This window comes from Hemiscyllium ocellatum, chromosome 35 (genome assembly GCF_020745735.1).
Source record: "Hemiscyllium ocellatum isolate sHemOce1 chromosome 35, sHemOce1.pat.X.cur, whole genome shotgun sequence".
Classification (NCBI taxonomy): Eukaryota; Metazoa; Chordata; class Chondrichthyes; order Orectolobiformes; family Hemiscylliidae; genus Hemiscyllium; species Hemiscyllium ocellatum.
Window position 1 is genome coordinate 24343555 of NC_083435.1, and position 26107 is coordinate 24369661.

The 26107-nt window shown below is 47.2% G+C and overlaps 1 protein-coding gene across 1 annotated transcript; it reads right to left on the reverse strand.

Annotated features, from left to right (window-relative positions):
• Window positions 1–1336: 1336 nt before the first annotated feature.
• Window positions 1337–25573, reverse strand: LOC132832671 (zinc-binding protein A33-like). The gene is made up of 6 exons (XM_060850757.1): window positions 24887–25573; window positions 21508–21603; window positions 18964–19197; window positions 10921–10943; window positions 10690–10808; window positions 1337–2139 (listed from the first exon to the last, which is right to left on the reverse strand). Exons 1-6 carry the CDS (start codon window positions 25322–25324, stop codon window positions 1583–1585), a joined length of 1467 nt encoding a protein of 488 aa, XP_060706740.1. The 5' UTR covers window positions 25325–25573; the 3' UTR covers window positions 1337–1582.
• Between the last annotated feature and the right edge of the window lie 534 nt (window positions 25574–26107).

Below are 26107 nucleotides of genomic sequence, written 5' to 3' on the forward strand. Positions count from 1 at the left end.
CACTCTGAGGCACCCTCCTCACAGCTCTGCCGCCTGGCCAGCTTTGAGTCATCTGTAAATTTGGAGGTATCTGGAACTCCTGCATTTACATTGTCCTATCCTGCTCTGCTGCCCTCGCCTTACTAGGTAACGGAGGTCACAGGTTTTCAGGGATGTTGGATGAGTTACTGCGGCGCCTCTTGTAGATGGTCCCCACCGCTGTCTCTGTGCACTGGGGACTGACGGGGTGCCAATCGACTGGGGCTGCTTTGCCCTGGGCGGTGCCACATTTCTCGAGTGTCGCTGGAGTTGCACCCATCCAGGGCAAAGTGAGGAGTATTCCGTCCCACTCCTGGCCTGTGCCTTGTCGGTGGTGGACAGGCTTCAGGGAGCTACTCGCTGCCGGATTCCTAGCCTCTGACCACAGAATTTACACAAGCCAATCCAATTCAGTTTCTGGTCAACGGTAACTCCCAGATTGCTAATGGTGGGGGGGAAACGAAGGAAGTGCGATCCCAGAATTTGATCCCAGAAGGCAAAGCCAATCTTTATAAATAAATGCATTGATGTATTCAAACCATGCAGGAGTCGTTTGACTCAGGGAGCAACCTGAAATGATTTAACAACATCATCCAAAGTAGAAAGAATTATAGAAACGCTACAGTGCGGATAGGAGCCAATTGAGCCCACTCTGCATGGACTCTCTACAGAACATCCCACCCAGACCCTGGTATCAAACCTGGGTCTCTGGTGCTGTAAGTCAGCAGTGCTAACCACTAGAGGCAAAAGTGAGGACTGCAGATGCTGGAAACCATAGTTTAGACTAGAGTGGTGCTGGAAAAGCACAGCAGGTCAGGCAGCATCTGAGGAGTAGGAAAATCGACGTTTTGGGCAAAAGCCCTTGATCAGGTATCCTGGCTTTTCCAGCACCACTCTAATCTAAACAGTGCTAACCACTGTGCCAACCAATTATAGACAGCCATCCTCAACACTAACTCTGTGTTCAGCCATTCATTTGGACAATGGGCGGCATGGTGGCACAGTGGTTAGCACTGCTGCCTCACAGCGCCAGAAGACCCAGGTTCAATTCCCGCCTCAGGCGACTGACTGCATGGAGTTTGCACGTTCTCCCCGTGTCTGCGTGGGTTTGCTCCGGTTTCCTCCCACCATCACAAAGATGTGCGGGTCAGGCGAATTGGCAAGGCTAAATTGCCCTTAGTGTTAGGTAGGGGGTAAATGTAGGGGTATGGGTGGGTTGTGCTTTGGTGGGTCAGTGTGGACTTGTTGGGCCTGTTTCCACACTGTAAGTAATCTAATTTATACACCCACCCTCATGAAAATAACAACATTCCTTCAATCCTGGAAGCATTCCTTTTATTGAAGTTTTGTGGAATATTGGAACTTGTACAGGCTGTTTATAATTAAGTGGCGTTGCTGCTTGAAGTGGAGATTGCGTTAAATCCCGAATAAAGTACTCCCAGTTTGCAACACAAGCCCGCAATCCTTTTCAGAGCCTGCAAGGTTTATGCCAAGTTAAAAATAAATCACCGCAAGGGAGCGAACGAGCGACGAGAGTCACTCCCTCCATGTTTGCAGGTCAGATTCAAATAGAGCGGGGGCCGCTGACGGGGCAGATCCTCAGCTCCTCAGCACTTCCCCCACTGTCGGCCAGCCCTGGGCTGAAGTAAGGGTAGAGTTTTTCCATGAAGGTGTGGGTGAAGGTGTGGAGATGGGACATGTCGTCCGCGTTGTAAAAGGACACCTGCCCCCCATCGTAGTCCAGGAACACCCCGATCTTCCGGGGTTTGCCGCCCACCTTGAGGTGGGTTGGGCGCGAGGTACAAGCCACGTAGTCAGTCTGGTTCACCAGCCACATTATCCAGTAGCCGTCCTCCGGGGCGGCCGTGATGTCGCCCTTCCGGTTAGCAGACTCCGCCACCACCCCCAGGTCCCACTCCGCCTTCCCGCCCACCTCCACCTCCCAGTAATGGCGGCCTGACGTGAATCCCTCCGAGGCCAGCACGCTGACGCACTGGTCAAACCGCTCCGGATTGTCGGAGGCATCCTGCCATCTGTCACCCAGCCGGACTCCGGTCCCTTCCTCACCCACCACCAGCCAGGGATTAGCCGTCTTCGGATCCAGGGTCAGCGAGGCTGGAGCTAGTGAGGGGGGGGGGGGGGGGGAGCAAAGGAAACCGAAATTACACCAGCAACTCGATAAAGTAAGGGGTCGAGGTTTACAATATCATGAGGGGCACCGAGAGGCTGATGAGTCACGGTCGTCCCCCCCCCTGAATCCAGAGCTAGAGGGCATAAGTTTAGGGTGAGAGGGGAAAGATTTAAATTGGACCTGAGGGGAAACTTTTCCACACAGGAGGTGGTGCGTGTATGGAATGAGCTGCCAGAGGATGTGGTGGAGGCTGGTACAATTACAACATTTAAAAGGCATCTGGATGGGTATATGAATAGAAAGGGTTTGGAGGGATATGGGCCGGGTGCTGGCAGGTGGGACTAGATTGGGTTGGGATATCTGGTTGGCATGGACGGGTTGAACCGAAGGGTTTGTTTCTGTGCTGTACATCTCTGTAACCTCTCACCGACACGTCAAACACAAGACCCCTTTCATAAAGGTGGGCTGACTCTGCCGAACCAAATTCTAACATGCGACCCTGTGAATATCGGACAGGATAAGCGTTACAATCAAACCAACCTCCCAGTTGAAACGCTGCGGTATTTAAAACATTTTCTAAACACATCTCCCAGGCACCTTAGAGCCTGCCTCAAGTCCACAGCCACAGTCCACAGCTAAAGGTCAAGTAGATAGGGCAGTTAAGAGACTATGAGACAGATGACCTCTATTCCTGATGAAGGGCTTTTGCCCTAAACATTGATTTTCCTGCTCCTCCGATGCTGCCGGACCTGCTGTGCTTTTCCAGCACCATTCTAATCTGGACTATGGGACAGATGAGGCCAGTTAGGAATGGCAGATTTCCTTCCCTCCAGGGCACCAATGGTAAGGATAGTGTTGCTGCCCATCTCCAATTGCCTTTGAGGTGGTTGGTGATGAACCCCGTTGCTGATGTGCTTACCCCCCCCGCTCCTCGCCATGTAGGGGTAGATACACCCACAGTCTAGAATACTGGAGACTAGACGTCCCACTGTGAGGAGATTTAGCAACTCTTCACTCAGTGTCTGAGAAGCAGGACCTTCGCTCAGGCCTTTGAGTTTGCTGTGTCATTCAATACAGTCCACGCTCACCCTCACCATCCTGTATCCCCTGAGTCGCTTTCACACTCGAAGACCAACTCCCAGGGCTTAAGGATAAAGAACCCGAAAGTTCCACCACTCTTTGGGTGCAGAAAGCTCTCCTCACTTTGGTCCTAAACGGGCCATCCTTTATTTTGGAATGAGATCCTCAGTTCCAGATCTCAGAGTCAGGAGCAACATTCCTGATGAAGGGCTCTGGCCCGAAACGTCGAATTTCCTGATCCTTGGATGCTGCCTAACCTGCTGTGCTTTAACCAGCAACACATTTTCAGCTCTGATCTCCAGCATCTGCAGACCTCACTTTTTACTCAGGAGCAACATTCTCCCATTCTCACCAAGTCCCTCATGTGCGTTTCAATGAGATCTCCCTCCCATTAAGCCTCGTCTCCTCAGTCTCCGCTCATTGGACGATCTGCTCTTGTGAAAGGGGGATGGTGAAGGCTTGCCGGTAATATCATTGGGTTATTAATCCAGCGTCCTAGGGGAACGGGCCTGGGGATGACCTAGCGTGGCAGCTGGTAGAACCTGAATTCAATACAAATCTGGAATTCAGAGGTAGATGAGGAAAAATGGTCTTGGGATCACTAACGCAGTTGCTCTCTGGGCAACTGGGGTTGGGCAAGAAATACCCAGCAGACCAGCACTGCCCACATCCTGGACATTAGCAAAGAACCTTCAATACATCGCCAAGGCAAGTAGAACCACTCTTCTTCAGCTAAGGAGAATAAAACTGTGCACCTATGTAATTGCAGGAAGACCATTTTTCTCATACAATCCAATCGCTTTCTCATGAAGGCTAACATACAAATTGCTTTCTTAATAGTTAACATGAAGGTCCAGTACACTTGGCTGCAGGCCCCTGGAATATAGCATTTCCCAGTCTGGTGCCACATTAAAACTGTGCTGCTTTCCTAATGAACCTTTACTGTGGATAATGTGGTATTTTCCCACATTGTATTCCATCTGCCCACACACTTAACGCATCTGTAATCTTCTGCAGTCTCTCGAGCACCTTGCAGACAGCTCACATTCCGACCTAGCTTTGTATTGTTAACAAACATGGCTCCTCACTCAATCAAAGTCACGTCTGCCGAATGTAAGGAACCAAGGTCCAAGTCCTGACCTTTGCAGTAGCCCCCCGGTAAGCTACCAACCTCAAAATAACTGTTTTCCTCAATCAGTCCTCGACCCACTGCTGTCAACTCTAACGTGAGGTGCTTAATCATCTCATTGACGTTTTCAAAAGCCTTTTGACAATCCAATCGCATTCAACTTACCTACATTGCTTATTCACAACTTCAAAGGCCCCTAATTGATATGTCAAACACAAAATCCCTTTGTACATTTTGTTGGACTTTGCCCAATCAAATTTTAATGTGCAACCTCAAATGTCACAGTCATAGAGTCATACAACACGGAAACAGACCCTTCGGTCCAACCAGTCCATGCCGACAATAATCTCAAACTAAACTATTCCCAGTTGCCTGCTCCTGACCCATATTCCTCCAAACATTTCCTATTCATGTACTTACGCAAATGTCTTTTAAACATTGTAACTGCACCCACATCCACCACTTCCTCAGAAGTTCATTCCACACACGAACCACTCAGCGTAAAAAAAATTGCCCCTCCACGTCTTTTTTTTTAAAAATAGTTCTCTCTTCTCTCACCTTAAAAATATGTCTCGAAATCCTCAACCCAACAGAAAAGACACCCGTCATTCACCTTATACAGATCCCTCATGATCTTACAAGCCTTTGTAAGGTCATCTTTCAACCTCTGCCACGCCAGTGAAAAAAGTCCCAGCCTATCCAGCTTCTCCTTATAACTCCAACCCTCCAAACCCAGCAACATCCTGGTAAATGTGGGTGGCACGGTGGCACAGTGGTTAGCACTGCTGCCTCACAGCGCCTGAGACCCGGGTTCATTTCCCGACTCAGGCGACTGACTGTGTGGAGTTTGCACGTTCTCCCCGTGTCTGCGTGGGTTTCCTCCGGGTGCTCCGGTTTCCTCCCACAGTCCAAAGATGTGCGGGTCAGGTGAATTGGCCATGCTAAATTGCCCGTAGTGTTAGGTAAGGTGTAAATGTAGGGGTATGGGTGGGTTGCGGTTCGGTGTGGACTTGTTGGGCCGAAGGGCCTGTTTCCACACTGTAAGTAATCTAATCTAATCTAATCTAAATCTCTTCTCTGACCTCTCGAGCTTAATAATATCCTGCCTATAACAGAGCGACCAGAGCTGCACATACTGCTCCAGAACAGTCGAGACATATGGTGCAGGTAGAGCACAGGAGATTCAGGCAGAATCCAAGGAGCAGGAGGGTTGGTGCAATGGGCATAAGCTCTTCGTCAGGAATGCCTGAAACTTCGACTCTCCTGCTCCTCGGATGCTGCCTGGCCTGCTGTGCCTTTCCAGCACTTTTTGACTGTGACTCTCCAGGGTCTGCAGTCCTCCCTTCCTGCTATTCCAACCTAATATTCCATACAACCTCCAGTTGAGGACAACTCTTTGCTCTGCCAGACCAGCAGGTTTGTAGTTTGCTAAAGTGAATGGCAGACACCTCGTTCTGTCACACCACGTTTCATGTGCACAATTGTGTTCACTTCTGGGCACCTCATGTAAGGAAGGATGTTAGAGGCCTGGAGAGAGTTCAAAAGCAATTTTTTTAAGAACGAGAAGGAATGAAGGATTTGAAGAAACTAGGAAAGATGAGAGAACTTTGGAGCAGAGAAAATTAAGAGGTGATCAAAATTTTGACAGGGACCTTCAGTATCGCTCTGGCAATATTTGGGGGGAAGCGGGGGAGACATCATTTCAAGACTGTCAGCTGGAGCGCAAGGAGTGAGGAGGAGGAGGAGAAACATCTCGACTCAGAGAGTTGTTCAGATTTGGAAAGCACTGCCCGGGAGAATTCTGGAGGCAGCTTCCCAGGAGGTTTCAAGTGAGAGCTGGGTATGTATTGGAAAGTGATCTATTTACTGGGCTACGGAGACAGGGCTGGAGAATGGGACTCGCTGGGTAGCTCATTCAAGAGCCAGTATAGACAAGACGGGCCAAGTGGCCTCCTTTTACACTGTAAAATTCTACGATTGCCCCTGCCCTCCCCTTCACTGTTTTGATCACACAGCATTGCCCTTTGATGTGAAGGGCACTGCTTGTCGCTGGCCACTCGGGTGTTTTCCTATCTTCCTGGTGGTGGAAATTGAATAAAGATTTGTGCACTGTGTGTCTCACACCTGCACACACACACCATGGGTGCTGGGGAAAAATAAGCACTACCGCAGTTAGGCGGTAGTGTGGGGGTTAGTAAAAAAGAAAAGAAAAAGGAAAAAAAATCAGGTGACAGATATAAACTGGAGTTAAAAAAAAGAAAAAAAAACAGGGAATTATCACACAGCATTGCCCTTTAAAAAAAAGAAAAAAAAAAATTCTACAATTCTATTTTTAAGCAGTGCCCTCAGTTGTGGATGAGGCAGGAAACACACTCTCAGCTTCTACTCTGTCAAGTCTCCTCAGAATTCTCTATGTTTCAATAAGACCAACCTCTCATCCTCTCAACTCCCTTCAGCATCTTCAACTTCCTCTTGAGACAAGTCCATCAACTTAGGAATCACTTCGCTGTATCTTCTCTGGTCTGCCTTCTGTGCAAACATTGAGGAGGCAGAACTGCTGGCTATACTTCAGAGTGTGCTTATACTCTCGGCAGTGTTCTGCACATGGCAGTAGACTCCCCTATTTTCATACTCCAAACTCTTCGCCAGAAAGACTCACATTCCATTTCCTGCCGTCATTATTGGTTACAAACACCCAGAGCCAAGAGTGTGGCGCTGGAAAAGCACAGCAGGACAGGCAGCATCTGAGGAGCAGGAGAATCAACGGTTCGGGCAAAAGCCCTTCATCGGGAATTTGGCCCGTCCCTCAGCACGTAGGCCTGGATCTTGGAATGTGACTCTGGGTCAAGGTCAGCTCCTGGTTAACTTTTGACTTATATCGAGTCCTGTCGAAAATGCACTTTTCGATTTCTGTGACATTCCCCAGCTCCTGGTGACTCAACCATTTATGAACCATACATTGTACACGACTCGGGTGGGAAGGATCCCCTGTACTTTAGGCAAGTGCGTTGTGTGGAGGATACAAAGGACCTTGAATGGGATAAGGATAAGTGTAGTGATTGGGCAAGACATACCATTGGTGGATGAAGTATAATGTGGGACAGTGTGAAGTTGTCCACTTTGGCAAAAAGAATGCAGAAACAGTGTTATCATAGAATCCCTACATTGTGGGAACAGGCCCTTCGGCCCAACAAGTCCATACCAACCCTCTGAAGAACATCCCACCCAATATTTACCCTTGACTAATGCACTTAAGCTGCACATCCCTGAACACTATGGGGTAGTTTAGCACAGCCAATTCATCCTAACTTGCACATCTTTGGACTGTTGGGTGGAAACCCATGCAAACGAGGGGAGAACATACAAACGTTACACAGACAATCGAACCCAGGTCCCTGGTGCTGTGAGGCAACAGTGCTAACCACTGAGCCACCGTGCTACTGAAGTGAGACTGCACAATGCTGCATTAGAAAGGGATCTGGCTGCTTATAGGCAAAAGTGAGGACTGTAGATGCTGGAGATTAGAGTCGAGAGTGTGATGCTGGAAAAGAACAACAGGTCAGACAGCATCTGAGAAGCAGGAGAGTCAACGTTTTGGGCATAAGCCCTTCATCAGGAATGAGCTGGGGAGTGTCACAGAAATAGAAAAGTGCATGGAATTTAAGGATGAGTTTTACGTTTTCGGCAGGACTCAGTATAAGTTAAGCACGGATCAAGAGTTAACAAGGAGTTGACCTTGACCCAGTGTCACATTCCAAGGTCCCGGACTACGTGCTGAGGGATGACTAAAGCTTGGGAGGTGCTGCCACCAAGGCACAGTGGGGAAAGACCATCGTCTGTGGGCCCATTCAGTTGTTGGGCCTGCCCGTGCCTCGACTATATATGGTTCAAGTAAGAGATGTCTTTGGTTTGTTTCGACGGAGTCCAACTCTAATGTTTGTTTGTTTCCTTGATACGTTGGCGCACAGAACCAAACTGTGTTTGTTGCTGTGCATGTGACAATGCTGTCACTTTAAAAAGGTTAGGCTGTGCTTGGCCTTCCTTTTGAAGAGAGTTTGTAAAGGTGCCGAAGGGTCTAGTTTAACAATGGAAGGGGAGTGGCCCGTTCTCCCAGCTCAGGTGTTTTTCCTAGTTTTTATCTGCTGTAGCAGTCACGAGATGTTGGAGCCCAGAAGTGTTGCAAGCGTCAGTAAAAAATTCCTCTGAAATCTCTCTCTGGATGTTGTTCCCCCCCCTGCTTGTAAGAATCTATGCTTCAATTTACCTTTTGACCAAAGAGTGTGCTTATGGGATGTTACTGTATTGGAACAGTTAAGCTGCTGAATCAGGTCAGCTAAATTTTCCAATAGTTAAGTTATTCTAAATTCTACTTTTCTTTGTTCGTGTTTCAACTGTGCTATTTAAATAAACTCTGTTTTGCTTAAAGTCAAGTGATTTGACCAGTTGCATCATGCCTGGGATAGCCACTTCACATCTGCTGCGAGACTGTGAGAGACTATATCTATACATCATATATATATGTACACACACATTTATAAAACAAAATCTCTATATTGCGTGTGTATATATGTCTATGTATATATGTGTACACACATACACGCAAACTATACACAGAGATTTTGTTTTATATATAAAATATCCTTGTGAAATTAAAAAGAGGATCCAAAGCTAAGAATCAGAAGCAGGCATATGCCATTTGGTTCCTCCGGCAGTTATTGTTAAATACTTGTTAAAAGAGTCCAAGGATTGTGAAAGCATTAGCAATTCTTTATGATCATGAATATACATGACAACACTGTACATTTGCAACGTTGGCAGGGAGTTGCTCCTGAGAGGGACCACCAGGGCAACATAAAACCAACCTGGGAACACCTCCTCCTCCAGGGAGGAAGCCAGCGTCACCAAGTGGCTAAACAGAGAGGCACAGCATTTTGATGCAGTGGGTTGAAAATATTTTTTGGTTGTAAAATGTTTACCAGCTACGGCAGAGAAAGGGGGCTCTTGTGTCTATTCTGGGTCCCTGCAACCTAGTCATTCTGACTGCACCCCCCCCTCCTCTTTCCAACCACGCCACATCTTCTTTTGTTTCAGCTTTTGTAAGCCACGGTTGAGTCAGCCACTCCCTGAGCACTTCCTAACTCAGGTGGTCTTCCTTTATATTGTCACTGCTTCACTGGGCAATGGACTTTAACTCTGTGCGCCCTGGTTCACACTCTATCCTAAAGCAGGAAAGGTTTGTCCTACATACTCTGTCCAGACCTTTCACGGCGTTCACACATGGTGCGTGTATGGAATGAGCTGCCAGAGGAAGTGGAGGAGGCTGGTACAATTACAGCATTTAAAAGGCATCTAGGTGGGTCCATGAATAGAAAGGGTTTGGAGGGATATAGGCCAAGTGCTGGCAAATAGGACAACATTAGGTTTGGATATCTGGTCCACATGGACTGAAGGGTCGGACTAAAGGGTCTATTTCCGTGTGGTACATCTCGATGACTCTAATAGCACTAACTTCTCCAGTCTACCCATGTAACTGCAACGCTCCCAGTTTCATGTTGTCTACATCTGGCATGTTAAAATCCTCACTGGATGTGAGGAATCTCCCAATGCCTCCCACCCTCGAAGGTCTTTGTAGTGACAGGAGCAATGTCAGGATGGTGGTCCTCCCAGAATATCAGTTCCCTGACCAGGGCTGGATATCAGGCCCAATCAGGGAGCCCTGGCTGACAGGTAAGAATAGGAGTGTCTACGTTAGAGCCCAGGTGTCCTTGGAGAAGGAGCACGCGGTGTCCACCAACACCCTGGAGTTGTTCAGGGAGAGTTGGGCACTGCAGAGAGTGGAGTGCATAGTTTCCCCCTCCAACTCTATTTTGATTTAGTCCTTGCCTTCCCCTTCACTGTTTGATCACACAGCATTGTCCTCTGATGTGAAGGGCACTGCTTAAAAAAAAGAATAGGAGTGTCAGAGGTTTCATTCACTCAGAGGTGTCAGCTGGGTCAGTGTGTCATGAACTATGCACGCCCAAATAAGGGGCAACTTAGTAACAGGATGCCAGCCTTCATGGAGTTATTTCAGATTTGACACCTATTTCATAGCTTGATGGTTTTATAATTCCACACCATATCAAATCCAAGTGATGGGTTTGATCTCTTAGAAAGACTGAATAAGCTCCATATCTCTCTTTATTTCTGCTCCTCACTCTCGCAGGATTTTCCCCATCAACGTGCAACAAGATCTACTACAGTTAACAACTTTTGTTTAACAAAAACATTTTCATCAAGGCTGTTTCACTTTTTATTACACAAATCAAACGTGATGAGTGTTTTTTTTTACCTGGGTTGATGCAGCCTATCATCTCTTTCCAAACGGTGTACTGTAAAGGACCTTTGAATACACCGAGAGACAGGGCCTCAGCAACAAATGGCAGGGTAGGATGTTTTTCATGTGCAAAGCTGAAAGATTAAACTTTCACATTAGGATGCGATTCCTATCGGAAGTTCATCAAGTAAAAAGAAATGCTCAATGCAATCTTTGCCGCTTTAAATAAATTCAAAGGTGTTTTACCTGTTCTTCTGAGATGCTTCCACCTAAACAATACAAAAACAGCAAGTTCAGGTTGGGGTGGCAGTGAGGAATCCCACTATTCACTCTGTTGTAAAACCACCACGTGCTGAAAAAGGGGTCAGACCAGGAGAATCATAGCAGGAGTAGGCAACTCAGCTCCTCTAGTCTGCGACATTATTCCATAAGATCATGACTGATTTGAATAGGTCTGTGGTCTAACAAACATTAAATGCATTAACTTGCCTGTGTGTGTGTAGTTACTGCTTCCATAGCCACACAATTTACCAGCTAGCTGCTGCTTTTACTTAGAGGCATACTGCATGGAAACAGCCCAACCTGTCCATGCTGACCAGATATCCCAACCCAATCTAATCCCATCTCCCAGCACTTGGCCCATATCCCTCTTAAGCCCTTCCTATTCATATACCCATCCAGATGCCTTTTAATGCTGTAATTGTACCAGCCTCCACCACTTCCTCTGGCAGCTCATTCCATACACACACCTGTGTGAAAACGTTGCCCCTTAGGTCCCATTTAAAATTTCCCCTCTCCTCAAACCTATGCCCTCTAGTTTTGGACTCCCCTACCCTGGGGGAAAAAAGAACTTGTCTATTCACCCTAACCCTATCCCTCAGGATTTTATAAACCACTCCCACCCTCCACCCCGAGCCTCTGATACTCCAGGGAAAATTCAGCCTCTCCCTAAAGCTCAAACCCTCCAATTGAGTATAGAAGCAAAGAGGTGCTTCTGCAGCTGTACAGGGCCCTGGTGAGACCACACCTAGAGTACTGTGTGCAGTTTCAGTCTCCAAATTTGAGGAAAGACATTCTGGCTATTGAGGGAGTGCAGCATTCGTTCACGAGGTCAATTCCTGGAATGGTGGGACTACCTTACGCTGAAAGATTGGAGCGACTGGGCTTGTATACCCTGGAGTTTAGAAGACTGAGAGGGGATCTGATTAATAATCTTATACTTGTCAAAGGATTGGACACTCTGGAGGCAGGAAATATGTTTCCACTGATGGGTGAGTCCCGAACCAGAGGACACAGCTTAAAAATAAGGGGTAGGCCATTTAGAACAGAGTTGAGGAGAAACTACTTCACCCAGAGAGTGGTGGCTGTGTGGAATACTCTGCCCCAGAGGGCAGTGGAGGCCCAGTCTCTGGATTCATTTAAGGAAGAGTTGGATAGAGCTCTTAAGGATTGTGTAATCAAGGGTTATGGAGATAAGGCGGGAACAGGATACTGATTGAGGATGATCAGCCATGATCATAACGAACAGTGTTGCTGGCTCGAAGGGCAGAATGGCCTACTCCTGCACCTATTGTCTATCCTTGCAAATCCTTTCAAGTTGAACATCATCTTAGGGTGGCAAGATGGCTCAGTGGTTAGCACTACTGCCTCATAGCGCCAGGTTCAATTCCTGCCTTGGGCGACTGTCTGCGCGGAGTTTGCACGTTTTTCCCCCGTGTCTGTGCGGATTTCCTCCCACAGTCCAAAGATGTGCAGGTTGGGTGAAATTCCCACAGTGTTAGGTACATTAGTCAGGGGTAAACATGGGGTAGGGGACTGGGTGGGTTACTCTTTGGAAAGTTGGTGGGGCCGAAGGGCCTGTTGCCATGCTGTAGGGAATCTAATCTAATCTCTCCTATAACGGAGAGCAGAATTGAACGCAGTATTCCAAAAGTGGCCTATCCAATGTCCTGTACAGCTGCAACATGCCCTCCCAACCCCTGTACTCAATACATAACATGTGGCAGCTTCACAATTGGTTTGATTGAGTTGATTTGCTGTGGCTGAAGGACCTGAAAGATCCCAGATTTTTCCATCCAATTTTCTTTGCACTTGTGTCCGCACTTTGCGGAACAGCTGAAATGTTACTTCCCTGCTGCCCTCTGGAACTCCAGATTGCCTTGTAGATCACATTTTTTTGGTCACTAACTTTGTTTAAATTCTTTCACAGGATGAGGGTGTTGCTACCTCAGCTCAGTGTTTATTGCCCATGGGACAGTTGAGGGTCAACCACACCTCTGAGTGGTCTGGAGGGCATTAGTGAACCAGATAATTTTTTTCCAACAATTGGCTCACAGTCATCACTAGAATCTTTCTCTAAGTTGTCCAGATTTTTACCAACTTCAAGTTCCACCAACTGCCCTGGCAGGATTTGAACTTGGATCCCCAGAGCATTACCTGGGTCTCTGGCTTAACAGTCCAGTGACAATACCACTAGGCCGTTGCCTCCCCCACTAACTCCACCTTGGATATTGAGCATTGTGCACAGTATGTGCTATCAGACTTTTGGAAGGAAGCATTAGAGGACTGGGAAGAGAGGTCTCTAAGAATGGGCTCCAGGGATGAGGCATTCCAGCAAAATGGATTGGGAGAAGTCAGGACTGTTTCCTTTAGAGAGAAGGAGATTCAATAGAAGTTTTAAAAATCATGGATGGGTCTAGATAGAGAAATACCACTCCTATTCATAAAAGAATTGGGGACCAGTCAGCATTGTTTTAAAACGTTTTGCAACCACACAAGACAGGACCCCGGTGGCTCAGTGGTTAGCACTGCCGCCTCATGGCACCAGGGACCTGGGTTCGATTCCAGCCTCCGGCGACCGTCTGTGTGGAGTTTGCACCTTCTCCCCGTGTCTGAGTGGGTTTCATCCCACAGCACACAAAAGTGTGCAGGTTATGGTGGATTGATCGCGCTACATTGTTCCCACAGTACTTTACTCAGCGGGTTGAGTGTTCATGGAATGCCCTGCCAGTAGCAGTGGTGGACTCTCCCTCTTTATGGTCATTTAAGTGGGCATTGGATACGCATATGGAGGTTATTGGGGTAGTGTAGGTTAGGTAGGCTTCGGTCGGCGCAACATCGAGGGCCGAAGGGCCTGTACTGCGCTGTATTTTTCTATGTTTTATGTTCTAGTACTTAGGGTAGCCATGGGAAATGTCAAGTTACGGAATATTGTAGGGGCTAGGCCTGGGTGGTATTGCTCATCGGCGGGTAGGTGTGGGCTTGATAGGCCGAATGGTCTGCTTCCACACTGTGGGGATTCTATGATAGGTCACACAGCCCCTCGAACCTGCTCCACCATTCCATAAGATCATGGCTGATCTCTACAGTTTGAATTCCACATTTCTATCCACCCTTGATTCCCCTACACGAGAAAATAAATTTATCTTCATCGGCTTTAAAAATATTTGATGACCTGCTGATTGAGGCAGAGAGTTCTAAAGGTTATACACCTCTCAGAGAGAAAATTCCTCCTAACTCACTCCTAAAAGGGTAGTCAGAGTTTACTAAACTGTGGCCCGTAGTCCTGGATTGACTCACAAGAGGAATCATCCTTCCCACTTCCAATTTGTTAATGCTGTTCAGGACGGTACACCCTTCAGTCAGGTTTGAGTACAGGAGTTGGGATGTCATGTTGAGATTGTACAAGACATTGGTGAGGCCTCTGCTGGATCACCACCTCCAGTTCAGGTCGCCCTACTACAGGAAGGAAGAATTTGGCTGGCATAGTGGCTCAGTGGTTAGCATTGCTGCCTCACTGCACCAGGGCACCCAGGTTCAATTCCACCCTCGGGTGACTGAGTGGAGTTTGCACATTTTCCCCGTGTCTGCATGGGTTTCCTCTGGGTGCTCTGGTTTCCTCCCATAGTCCAAAGACGTGGATTGGCCATGCTAAATTACCCATATTGTTAGGTGCATTAGTCAGTATTAGGTGCATTAGTCAGGGGAAATGTCGAGTAATAGAGTCAGGGAATGGGTCTAGGTGGGATACTCTTCAGAGGGTCCGTATTGGGGAAATGGCCTGTTTCCACACCATAGGGATTCTATGATATTATTAAACGCGAGAGGGTTCAGAAGAGATTTACCAGGATATTGCCAGGTATGGAGGGTTTGAGTTATAAGGAGAGGCTGGGATATTTTCACTGGAGCATAGGAGGTTGAGAGCTGACTTTATAGAGGCTTGTAAAATCATGAGGGGCATAGATAGGGTTAATAGCAGGTGTCTTTTTTTCTACAGTAGGGAATTCCAAGACTGCGGAGCACATTGTTAAGGCAAGAGGAGAGAGATTTGAGAGAGACATGAGGGACAACTTTTCATGATGCAGAGCATGGTACACATGTGGAATGAACTGCCAAAGGAAGTGGTGGATGTGCGTATGATTACAATGTTTAAAAGACAATTACATAACAGGAAAAGGTTTGGAAGGACATGGGTCAGGAGCAAGCAGGTGGGACGAGGTTAGTTTGGGATTATGGTGTGGATGGACCGAAGGGTCTGCGTTCATGTTGTAAGGCTCTATAAGTTACACCCGTTCTTTAAATTCCTACTAATCCTCAGAAGACAACCCACTCGCTCCGAGTATCAATCTTGTAAACCTTTACCTGAACCAATATATTTACGTCCCTCCCTAAATAAACAGACCAAAAGGGGCGCACAGTATTTGTGAAGCGTGAAACACTTCCGTTTATGCAGAATTCCTCTCGTGTTAAAGGTGAGCATTCCGTTGACCTTCTCAATGCCAAGTTGTAGCTACGTACTAACATTTGAGTGACTGATGTGACCCGCCCTCGATCTCTTCAAGTGCTGGCCTCTTACCCGCCCTCCATCTCTTCATATCTAACAAGAAAAATTTTTTAAAAACTCACTTTCACCTAAACCTTGCCCACACTCAGATGCTACATTTAACAGAGCAAACTGAGAGGTGCAAAAAAACACAAGTGGTCAGTTAGCTGGAAGGTTGGTTTGCAAAGCAAACTGATACTAGCAGCATTGGTTCAATTCCCGCACTGTCTGAAGGACTGACCTTCTCAATGTCTTCCCCCCCTCCTTGACCTTAGTGACCCTCGGGGTCATCGCCTTCTAATAAGAGAGCGGCCCTGTGGGATTTGGGTCTAAAGTGCACTTAATAGAATCCCTACAGGATGGAAAGAGGCCATTCAGCCCATTGAGTCCACACCTACCCTCTGAAGAGCATCCCATCTGACCCCAGCCCTGCACCCTCTCCACTAACCCCACATATCACCATGGCTACTCTATCCCCTGGACACCACGGGGTAATTTAGCATTCTTCCGAACCCGCACATCTTTGGACTGTGGGAGGAAGCCCACGCAGACACGGGGAGGGAACGTGCACGCAGAGAGTCACCAGAGGCTGGAGTCAAACCCGGGTCCCTGGCATTGTGAGGCAGCGGCGCTAACCACTGAGCCACTTGCTGGAAGTACGGTGGAGGCAGCTGCTAATACGGTATCCCAGAGGGCAATAGATGATTGTTTCGATCCAAATAATGTGCGAAGGTATAGGTGAAGATTGGCACAAAGTCAAAATGCTCAGACAGATGGAGCAACACGACGGGCTGAATGGCCACCCACTACACTGTAAGTACTCAATGATTCTGATATATTCAACGACTGAGCCACCACTGCTTTCTGAGAAAGAGAATTCCAAAGATCAGAACTCTGAAGGGAAGAAATTTCCCCTCACTACCTTCAATGGGCAAACTCTGACTGTGCCATTTATTTCCAAACTCCCCCACTGGAAAATCTGCACCAACACCGCAAAGTCCCATCCAAATCGAGTGTTTCAATCCAATCCTATCCAAATTTTCGAAAGATCCAAAATGTTCTACTCAAAGCTTCAGCCCTGCTCAAACTTTCCTCAACAGGCAACCCCTTATCACAGGAATCAGCACTGTAAACTATCCCTGAATTGTTTCCCAGTGCAAGTATGTCCGTCCTTATGTGTATTTCAGAGAGAGGCAGAGAGAGGCGGTAATCTTTCTTTTCTCGGACAATGATTTCAGGGGTATTGGATTGAAGCAATCATTGAAAGTTGGTTGGCTGACAGGAAACAGTAGTGATAAACAGCTCCCTTTCGGAATGGCAGGCAGTGACCAGTGGGGTACTGCAGGGATCAGTACTGGGACCGCAGCTTTTTACAATATATATTAATGATATAGAAGTTGGCATTAATAGTAAATTAGCAAATTTGTTGATGATACAAAGCTGGGTGGCAGGGTGAAATGTGAGGAGGGTGTTAGGAGATTACAGGGTCACCTGGACAGGTTAGGCGAGTGGACAGATGCACGGCATGTGGGTAAATGTATGGTTATCCACTTTGGTGGCAAGAACAGGAAGGCAGATTACTACCTAACTTGACTCCATTTAGGTAAAGGGGCAGTACAAAGAGATCTGGGTGTTCTTGTACACCAGTCAATGAAGGCAAGCATGCAGGTACAGCAGGTAGTGAAGAAGGCTAATAGCATACTGGCCTTCATAACAAGAGGGATTGTGTATAGAAGCAAAGAGGTTCTTCGGCAGCTGTACAGGGCCCTGGTGAGACCACACCTGGAGTACTGTGTGCAATTCTGGTCTCCAAATTTGAGGAAAGACATTCTGGCTATTGAGGGAGTACAGCATCTGGGGTCAATTTCTGGAATGGCGGGACTGTCTTATGTTGAAAGATTGGAGCGACTGGGCTTGTATACCCTGGAGTTTAGAAGGCTGAGAGGGGATCTGACTGAGATATAAGACTATTAAAGGATTGGACACTCTGGAGGCAGGAAACAGGTTTCCGCTGATGGGCGAGTCACGAACCAGAGGACGCAGCTTAAAAATATGGGGTAGACCATTTAGGACAGAGATGAGGAGAATCTTCTTCACCCAGAGAGTGGTGGCTGTGTGGAATGCTCTGCCCCAGAGGGCAGTGGAGGCCCAGTCTCTGGATTCATTTAAGAAAGAGTTGGATAGAGCTCTCAAGGATAGTGGAATCAAGGGTTATGGAGATAAGGCAGGAACAGGATACTGATTAAGGATGATCAGCCATGATCATATTGAATGGTGGTGCAGGCTCGAAGGGCAGAATGGCCTACTCCTGCACCTATTGTTTATTAAATATAGATCAGGACATCAGGTATAACAGAATCAAGAACAAATTAAAAATGTGGAGAGAAGGATAGGTAACATTGAATATTGACGATTTTTCAACAGATCCTCTTACTCCATCTTTTGTTTTTATTCTGTCACAGAATGGAAGCAGGCCATTAGGCCCATCGAGTCCACACCAACCTTCCAAAAGCATCCCATCGCCCCCCCCCATCCCTGCATTTCCCATGGCGAACCCACCTAGCCTGCACACTACAGGGCAATTTAGCATGGGCCAATCCACCCTAACCTGCACATCTTTGGTCTGTGAGAGGAAACCGGAGCACCCAATGCAGACTGCTCACAGGCAGCTGTCAGAGGTTAGAATCGAACCCAGGATCCCGGTGCTGCGAGGCAGCAGTGCTAATCACTGAGCCACCAATGTCACCCTAACATGGGTGTCTCTGAGTAGGCCTACATTCATTGCCCATCCCTAACTGGCCAGAGTTGACAGTCAACTGCATTTGCTGCATGTTTGTAGGCCAGACTGGGTAAGGAAGGCAGATTGCCCTCCCTGAAGGCGATGAGTGAACCACGTGGGTCTGTGTGCCTTCTTTCTTCCCAGTTATGTTCAGAAGTCAATAACCAGAAACATTAATTTATTTCACACCATAGCTACTGGCTGCCCTGCTGACTTTTATCCAGCTCCTTTTTTATTCTTGATTCAGATTCCAAGTATGGATCCTTCTCTTCTATATACATGTCTATGTGAGAGAGTGAGGGTGAATGAAATACTGATTCAATGCTTCACCCAGAAGGTGGCAGTGTAGCTCTCTTCCTGTAATGCGCTGGAGTGTCAGCCCTGGATTTCTGTGAAGTGGGATTTGCTTCTTCTGCCTGCGGACCAAGCCAACTCTGAGCTCTCACTGGGACACAAGCAATGATTTGCAACACGATTTCCAATTGCGAAGTAGGCAGTGACTAAGAGAAAGAAGATCTGATGACCGAACTGTAACCTTAGCTCTCTCTCTCTCTCAGCACAGTTGCTGGCTAAGCTGTTGTGTATTTCCAACATTTGGTGCTTTTATCTTGGGACTTTGTACTCTATGGTAAACTACCTCCCCTTCCAGCTGCCTGTGTAATTCAGGTCAAATTAAACAACCACTTGCCTCCAGAAATGTGACTGTGTCTTTTTGGTTCATTCGTGCCTCTAGGTCTGATATCTCTCGTTCAACACAGTCTAGCTCTTGCTGGATTGCACCGAGTGCTTTCTCCATTGCACTTAGAATCCTCTCCTCTTGTCTGCCGAGCTCTTCAAGTAAACATTGTTCTTTCCTGGCGAGAAACTCATGCATTTTGGCAAACTCCGACGTGATGTGGGTGTGCAGGCTGCTTGACTGTTCCTGTCAAACGAGATGTGAAACATCGTCAACACACAAAGCTAGCGGTGTTGTGATCCCAGCTAATGGTGGCTTTGGAGAGGTCAGATCCCAGAGTGGGACAAGTCTTGATATACCATAAGTTCTATCATTGCTATTTGTTTCCCGTTGTAGTCACTGAACATATTCCCAAGAGGCTGCCAGTGTACTTTTGACAAAAGAGCAGAAAGGTTTATTCCACACAAAAAAAAAGGAAAGCAGAACATTCACTGTACTATATTATACAAGACCCAGTTGAAATGGTCTTATTACAAATACCAGATGTAAATACTCAACCATTTCTCCCTCAACAAGAAGTTTAAAGATACTCAATATTCAGTCAACGGTTGTTCTGTTTCCACTTCAAAAGTTCTTTGTAATTGGTTTCTGAGTTCTTTACACAGCAGTTCTTTCGTTAATATCCCTTCGGAGACCATTCAAGAAATGGCGAACACAGCTCACATTTTTATTGATATGGATTCCGCAAACTGCTCATCCATTGTCCTTTAAATATGGAGTTTTCTCTCTTATCGGCTCTATGTCACTCAGGCCTTCCTGTCAGAGCGATCCCTGATGGTTTTGGGGATGACTAAGAACTCACCACACCTTTTTCTGACAGACCCAACCTGCACAAACTCACTGACCGGACCTGCGTCCCTCGGTCTCCCTCACTCATAAGACTCCCAGTTGCTTGGCAACAACAGAGTTTTTTTTCTTCTTATTGATTTTTAAAAAGGCTCGATTGTGGGTACATAAACAAATTTCCAGCAAGCCCCTGCTCACAATATACATTAACAATTTGGACAAAGGAATTGAAAGCAATATCTCCAAATTTGCAGACGGCACTGAGCTGGATGGCAGTGTGTGCTGTGAGGAGGACGCTAAGAGGCTGCAGGGTGACTTGGACAGGCTGTGTAAGTGGACAAATACTTGGCAAATGCAATATAAGATGGATAAATGTGAGGTTATCCACTTTGGTCACAAAAACATCAAGGCAGATTTTTTTTTCCTTAAATATTAACCCCCACATTACCGCCTAACTGCGGTAGTGCTTATTTTTCCCCAGCACCCATGGTGTGTGTGTGTAGGTGTGAGACACAGTGAGAGACACAAAGTGCACGAATCTTTATTCGATTTCCAACACCAGGAAGATAGGAAAACACCCGAGTGGCCAGTGACGAGCAGTGCCCTTCACATCAAAGGGCAATGCTGTGTGATCAAACAGTGAAGGGGAGGGCAGGGGTTACATCAAAATAGAATTGGAGGGGGAGATGATGCACTCCATTCCCTGCGGCGCCCACCTCTCCCTGAACAACTCCAGGGTGTTGGTGGACACCGCGTGCTCCTTCTCCAAGGACACCCGGGCTCTAACGTAACCGCGGTCAAGGCAGGTTATTATCTGAGTGGTGGCAGTTTAGGAATAGGTGAGTTGCAACAAGACCTGGGTGTCATGGTGGAGCAGTCACTGGAGGTTGGCGTGGAGGTGCAGCAGACAATGAGGAAAGCTCATGGCGTGCTGGCCTTCATAGCCAGAGGATTTGGGATTAGGGATGTCTTGCTGCAGTTAGACAGGGCTTTGGTGAGGCCGCACCTTGAGTATTGTGGGCAGATTTGGTCTCCTAGTCTGAGGAAGAACATTCTTCCTATTGAGGAATTCCAGCGAAGTTTCACCAGCCTGATTCCAGGGATGGTAGGACTGACATATGAGGAAAGACTGGATCGACTGGGGGAATCTCATGGAAACATAAAATCCTGATGGGACTGGACAGGCTGGAGGCGGGAAGAACGTTCCCGATGTCGGGCAAGTCCAGAACTTGGGGTCAGTCTAAGAATAAGGGGTGGGGCTTTCAGGGCTGAGATGAGGAAGAATTTCTTCACTCAGAGATTTGGGAACCTGGGGAATTCTCTCCCACAGGAAGCTGTTGGGGCCAGTTTGGGAGATACATTCAAGAGGGAGCTGGATGTGGACCTTGCAGCAAAAGGGACCCAGGGACATGGAATGAAAGTGGGGGTGGGATACTGAGATGACACGATCAGCCATAATCGTACTGAATGGTAGTGCAGGCTCGAAGGGCCGAATGGCCTACTCCTGCACATTGATAGAAACAGAGAAACACTCGCTGAACTCAAAAGATGTTTGAGCAAGAGAAAGGTCATTCAAACCCAAAGCCACACATGGCACTTTGACCGTAGAACCCAAACCTCCATGTAGTAATCGTAAAATATCACAACCTTTCATGACAAGGAGGATTCAAACTAACCAAGAATCTGGAACATTAGCGTGGGATCACATACCTTAACTTTGGAAATCTCCTGTTTCTGCATCAGTTTAGCTTTGAGCACGCGAAGTTGCTTTCTGGCAGCCGAGTTTATTGACAACTTCAGTCGCCCCTGGAACCAGAGCATTCATTCAAAATCACAGACACCTTTCAATGGAACACAGAGGATAAAAGAAATGACTTGCATTTACATCGCGCCTCTCCTGCATCAGAGCATCCCAAAGCCCTGTACAGCCAGTTAGGTGTTGCTAGAAATGTACTTTCTGGTGTGCAGTGGGAAAGATAACAATCAGTTTGTACATAGCGAACTCCCAGAAGTAGCAATGTGATAACGACCAAATAATCTATTTGTTTTACCATTAATTAGAAGATAAATGTTGTCCAAGACACGAGGGTAATCCCTGACCCACTTCAAAATGAACGATACAATCCTTTACATCAGGAGGGGAGGGGAATGCTTAGGATAAATAGACAAGGTCTTTTCCCCAGGGTGGAGGAGTCCAGAACTAAAGGGTATAGGCTTAGGGTGCAGAGGGGAAACATTTTAAATGGATTTAACAGATCAACTTTTTGACACAGAGGGTGGTACGTGTATGGAATGAGCTGCCAGAGGAAGTGATGGAGGCTGGTACAATTGCAATATTTAAAAGGCATCTGGATGGGTATATTAATAGGAAGGGTTTAGAGGGATATTGTCTGGGTGCTGGCAAATGGGACTAGATTAGGTTAGTAGATTAGATTCCCTGCAGTATGGAAACAGGCCCTTCAGCCCAACCAGTCCACACCGACCCTCTGAAGAGTAACCCACCCAGACCTATTCCCCACATTTACCCCTAACTAATGCACCTAACACGATGGCCAATTCACCTAACCTGCACATCTTTGGACCTGGTCGGTGAGTTGGACTGAAGAGTCTGTTTCCATGCTGTACATTTCTATGGTTGACGAGGCCATAGTATTTGATTTGAAAGTCAGCACCGCTGAGTTCTGTGCTCACCAGCTGCTGTTGATGGACACTGTAGGCAAAGTGTCTGAAGTGAGACACGAATCCTGGAACTTGTGACACAGAGACAAGTGACAGACCAACTGAGCCACAGCTGACATCTCAGAGTGGGACAGTCCGTCAGGGAGCAACCTTCACCTTGGACCCTCAACAACCTTCAGGACTCGGCACTGAGTTCACCAATTTTAGACCCAAACCTCTGCACCTCCCAATCCTTTCTCAGAATCCCTGGGCAATCCCTCAACTCAGAGTCATAGAGATATACAGCACCCTTAGGTCCAACTCGTCCATGCTGACCCAGATATCCTAAATTAATCTAGTCCCATTTCCAGCACTTGGCCCATATCTCTCTAACCTCTTCCTATTCATGTACCCATCCAGATGCCTTTTAAAACGTTGTAATTGTACCAGCCTCCATCACTTCCTCTGGCAGCTCATTCCAGGCTTATGCCCGAAACGTCGAATTTCCTGTTCCTTGGATGCTGCCTGACCTGCTGCGCTTTTCCAGCAACACATTTTCAGCTCATTCCATACACACACCACCCTCTGTGTGAAAAGGTTGCCCCTTAGGTCCCTTTTAAATTTTTCCCCTGTCACCTTAAACCTATGCCCCCTAGTTCTGGACTCCCCTAGCCTGAGGTAAATACCTTGTCTATTTACCCCATCCATGGCCCTCATGATTTTATAAACCTCAATAAGGTCACCCCTCAGCCTCCGATGCTCCAGGGAAAACAGTCTCAGCTTTTCCCTATAGCTCAAACCCTCCACAACCTTGGCAACATCCTTGTCAATCATTTCTGAATCCTTTCAGGTTTGACATCCTTCCAATAACAGGGAGACCAGAATTGTATGCAGCATTCCAAAGTGGCCTAATCAATGTCCTATACAGCTGCAACATGATCTCCCAACTCCTGTACTCAATACTCTGACCAATAAAGGAAAGCATACTAAACGCCTTCTTCACTATCCTATCTACCTATGAATCTACTTTCAAGGAGCTATGAACCTGCACTCCAAGGTCTCTTTGTTCAGCAACACTCCCCAAGGCCTTACCATTAAATGTATAAGTCCTGCCCTGATTTGCCTTTTCCAAAACGCAACACCTCACATTTATCGAAATTAAACTCCATCTTGCCACCCCTCGGCCCTCTGAGGTAACCTTCTTGGCTGCCCACTACACCACATGGTGTTGTGTGATTTTTAACTTTTTCCAACCCAGTCCACCGCCGGCACCCCCACATCACGGAGAGAGGGGCTGTGGAGTTGGTTTTGAGAGTGGCCAGTGAGTTAGTTTGGGTCTAATACAGGACTGTATGGACAGAAACAGAGAGGGTGTCATCTGCAAACAAACTAACCTTACCTCCTATATGCTCGCACCCAAATCATTTACATCAATGATAAAAAGCAGTGGGCCTAAAAATGTGGCTCCAGTCTTGAAATCCCCCCATACCGTGAAGACGACAATTACCACTAACTCTTTCTATACCCCTCATTATTTTATAAACTTCGATCAGGTTGCCTTTCAACCTTCTTAAAATATTTTGAGGTGGTCTGGCCTGGCCTGCTCCGCTCCACATCGGTGTGTAAATATAGTTTATTTTAAATGAATAAAGATTTTTTTTTAAAAATAAAAACACCGAAACTTTAAGAATTTACAGCAGGGACTTTCCTCAAAATCCTGCTGCAGGTACTTGCTCAGCCTCTCTCAGCATTTTTGTGGATCAATTTAAGATTTCCAGCTCTCTTTCTCTCTCTCTCTCTTCCCCATCTAGTTAAAAGTCATACAACACCAGGTTATAGTCCAACAGGTCTATTTGGAAGCACACTAGCACACCATCAGGTAACTGAGATGTCCGAGCTGAGATGTCACCTTTTAATATAAAACCTTAAGTTATCTCGACAATATGATTTAGAAGTAGTCTTGAGACTTAGGAACCGAAACCTATAACCCATTCTAATAGATGAAAGCCTTAACAACAATCCAGGTTTGTTCAATATATCATTTCAAATGCATGACACTGTGATCATCTGCTATAAATTCTGGGTCTTATGGTCCTACTCCACGTCCACCTGATGATGGAGCACCGCTCTGAAAGCTAGTGCTTCCAAATAAACCTGTTGTAAACACAAATACAGATTTACACACCTGCTGCTACACTGCACAGACACACATACACACGGGTGCTGGGGAAAAATAAGCACTACCAAAAAAGAGAAAAGAAAACAAAAAAGAAATTGGATTACAGGAAAGCTAAGAGTGTGGGTGCTGGAACTCTGACCTGCAGTCCCCACTTTCTCCTACAACTGTGTGTGACTGTTAACTTTGTCCACCCCCCAGTTCACATCATCTCTCCCCACCACCACTCCAGTGATTTGCAAAGTTTGCTTTCACCTTGTAAACAGGCTCGGCCTCGCCCAGCAGCAGGAAGCGGTGGTGCCGGTGTTTCCCGGAGTCCCGGCACAGCAGGCAGCAGAGTCGGCCGTCGGTCTCACACAGCAGCTTCAGTGCCTCCTGCCGGTGCTCCGGGCACCGTGGAAGGTCCCGGTCCGGGTCCGGGAGCGCCTCCCCGGGCTCCGGGAGCAGCTGCAGCTCCCTGACCTTCCGGGACAGGCTGGCCAGGGACAGGCTGCTGCGGAGACTCCCCCGCGGGGAGACGCCTCGGCACTGCGGGCAGCCCGGCTCGCTCTGCTGCTCTGCCCAGCTCCGGGTGATGCAGGACCGGCAGAAATCGTGCCCGCACTCCAGCACCACCGGCTCGTCCAGTAGCTCCAGGCAAATGGAGCATTTCAGCTCCTCGGCGAGGCACTCCAGCTGCCGCCTGGTCGCCATCCTCTCTCTCTCTCTCTCTCTCCCACACACACACAGAAAAAGTTGCAAGGTCAAGTCCCAATCGACACTGTCAAAACAAAACAAGCCAGCTCGTTGCTAACTTCCTGGAACTGTCATTGCGATCTGCGCAGGGGTTAAAGGCTCCACTTCCCCCATCACGCTCCACCCTGAGCACAACTCCTGCTATCAATCCCCAAAACAACTCAGTTAAAAAAACAAAAATCACACAACACCCAGGTTAGAGTCCAACAGGTTTAATTGGAAGCACACTAGCTTTCGGAGCGACGCCCCTTCGTCCACTTCGAAAGCTAGTGTGCTTCCAATTAAACCTGTTGGACTCTAACCTGGTGTGTGATTTTTAACTGTGTACACCCCAGTCCCAACACCGGCATCTCCAAATCATAACAACTCAAACTGCACTGCCTCCCCCCTCTCTCTGTCTCCCCATGATGTGGAGGTGCTGGACTGGGTTGGACAAAGTTAAAAATCACACCCCGCGCCGGGTTAGACGTTTTTTTTCCTTCCAGCTCCTAGAGTGAGCAAAACCCCCAGACACCCCTGTTTATGTATTTTTTTTCTTTTTATTTAAACCAGCCAGTTCAGGAATCATGTTTCCTTCCAAAACCAACCACAGCAGTCACACACTGACTGTGCTTCCAATTAAACCTGTTGGACTATAATCTGGTGTTGTGTGATTTTTAACCGTTGGAATATTGTGTGAAATTCTGGTCTCCTTCCTATAGGAAATATATTGTGAAACTTGAAAGGGTTCCGAAAAGATTA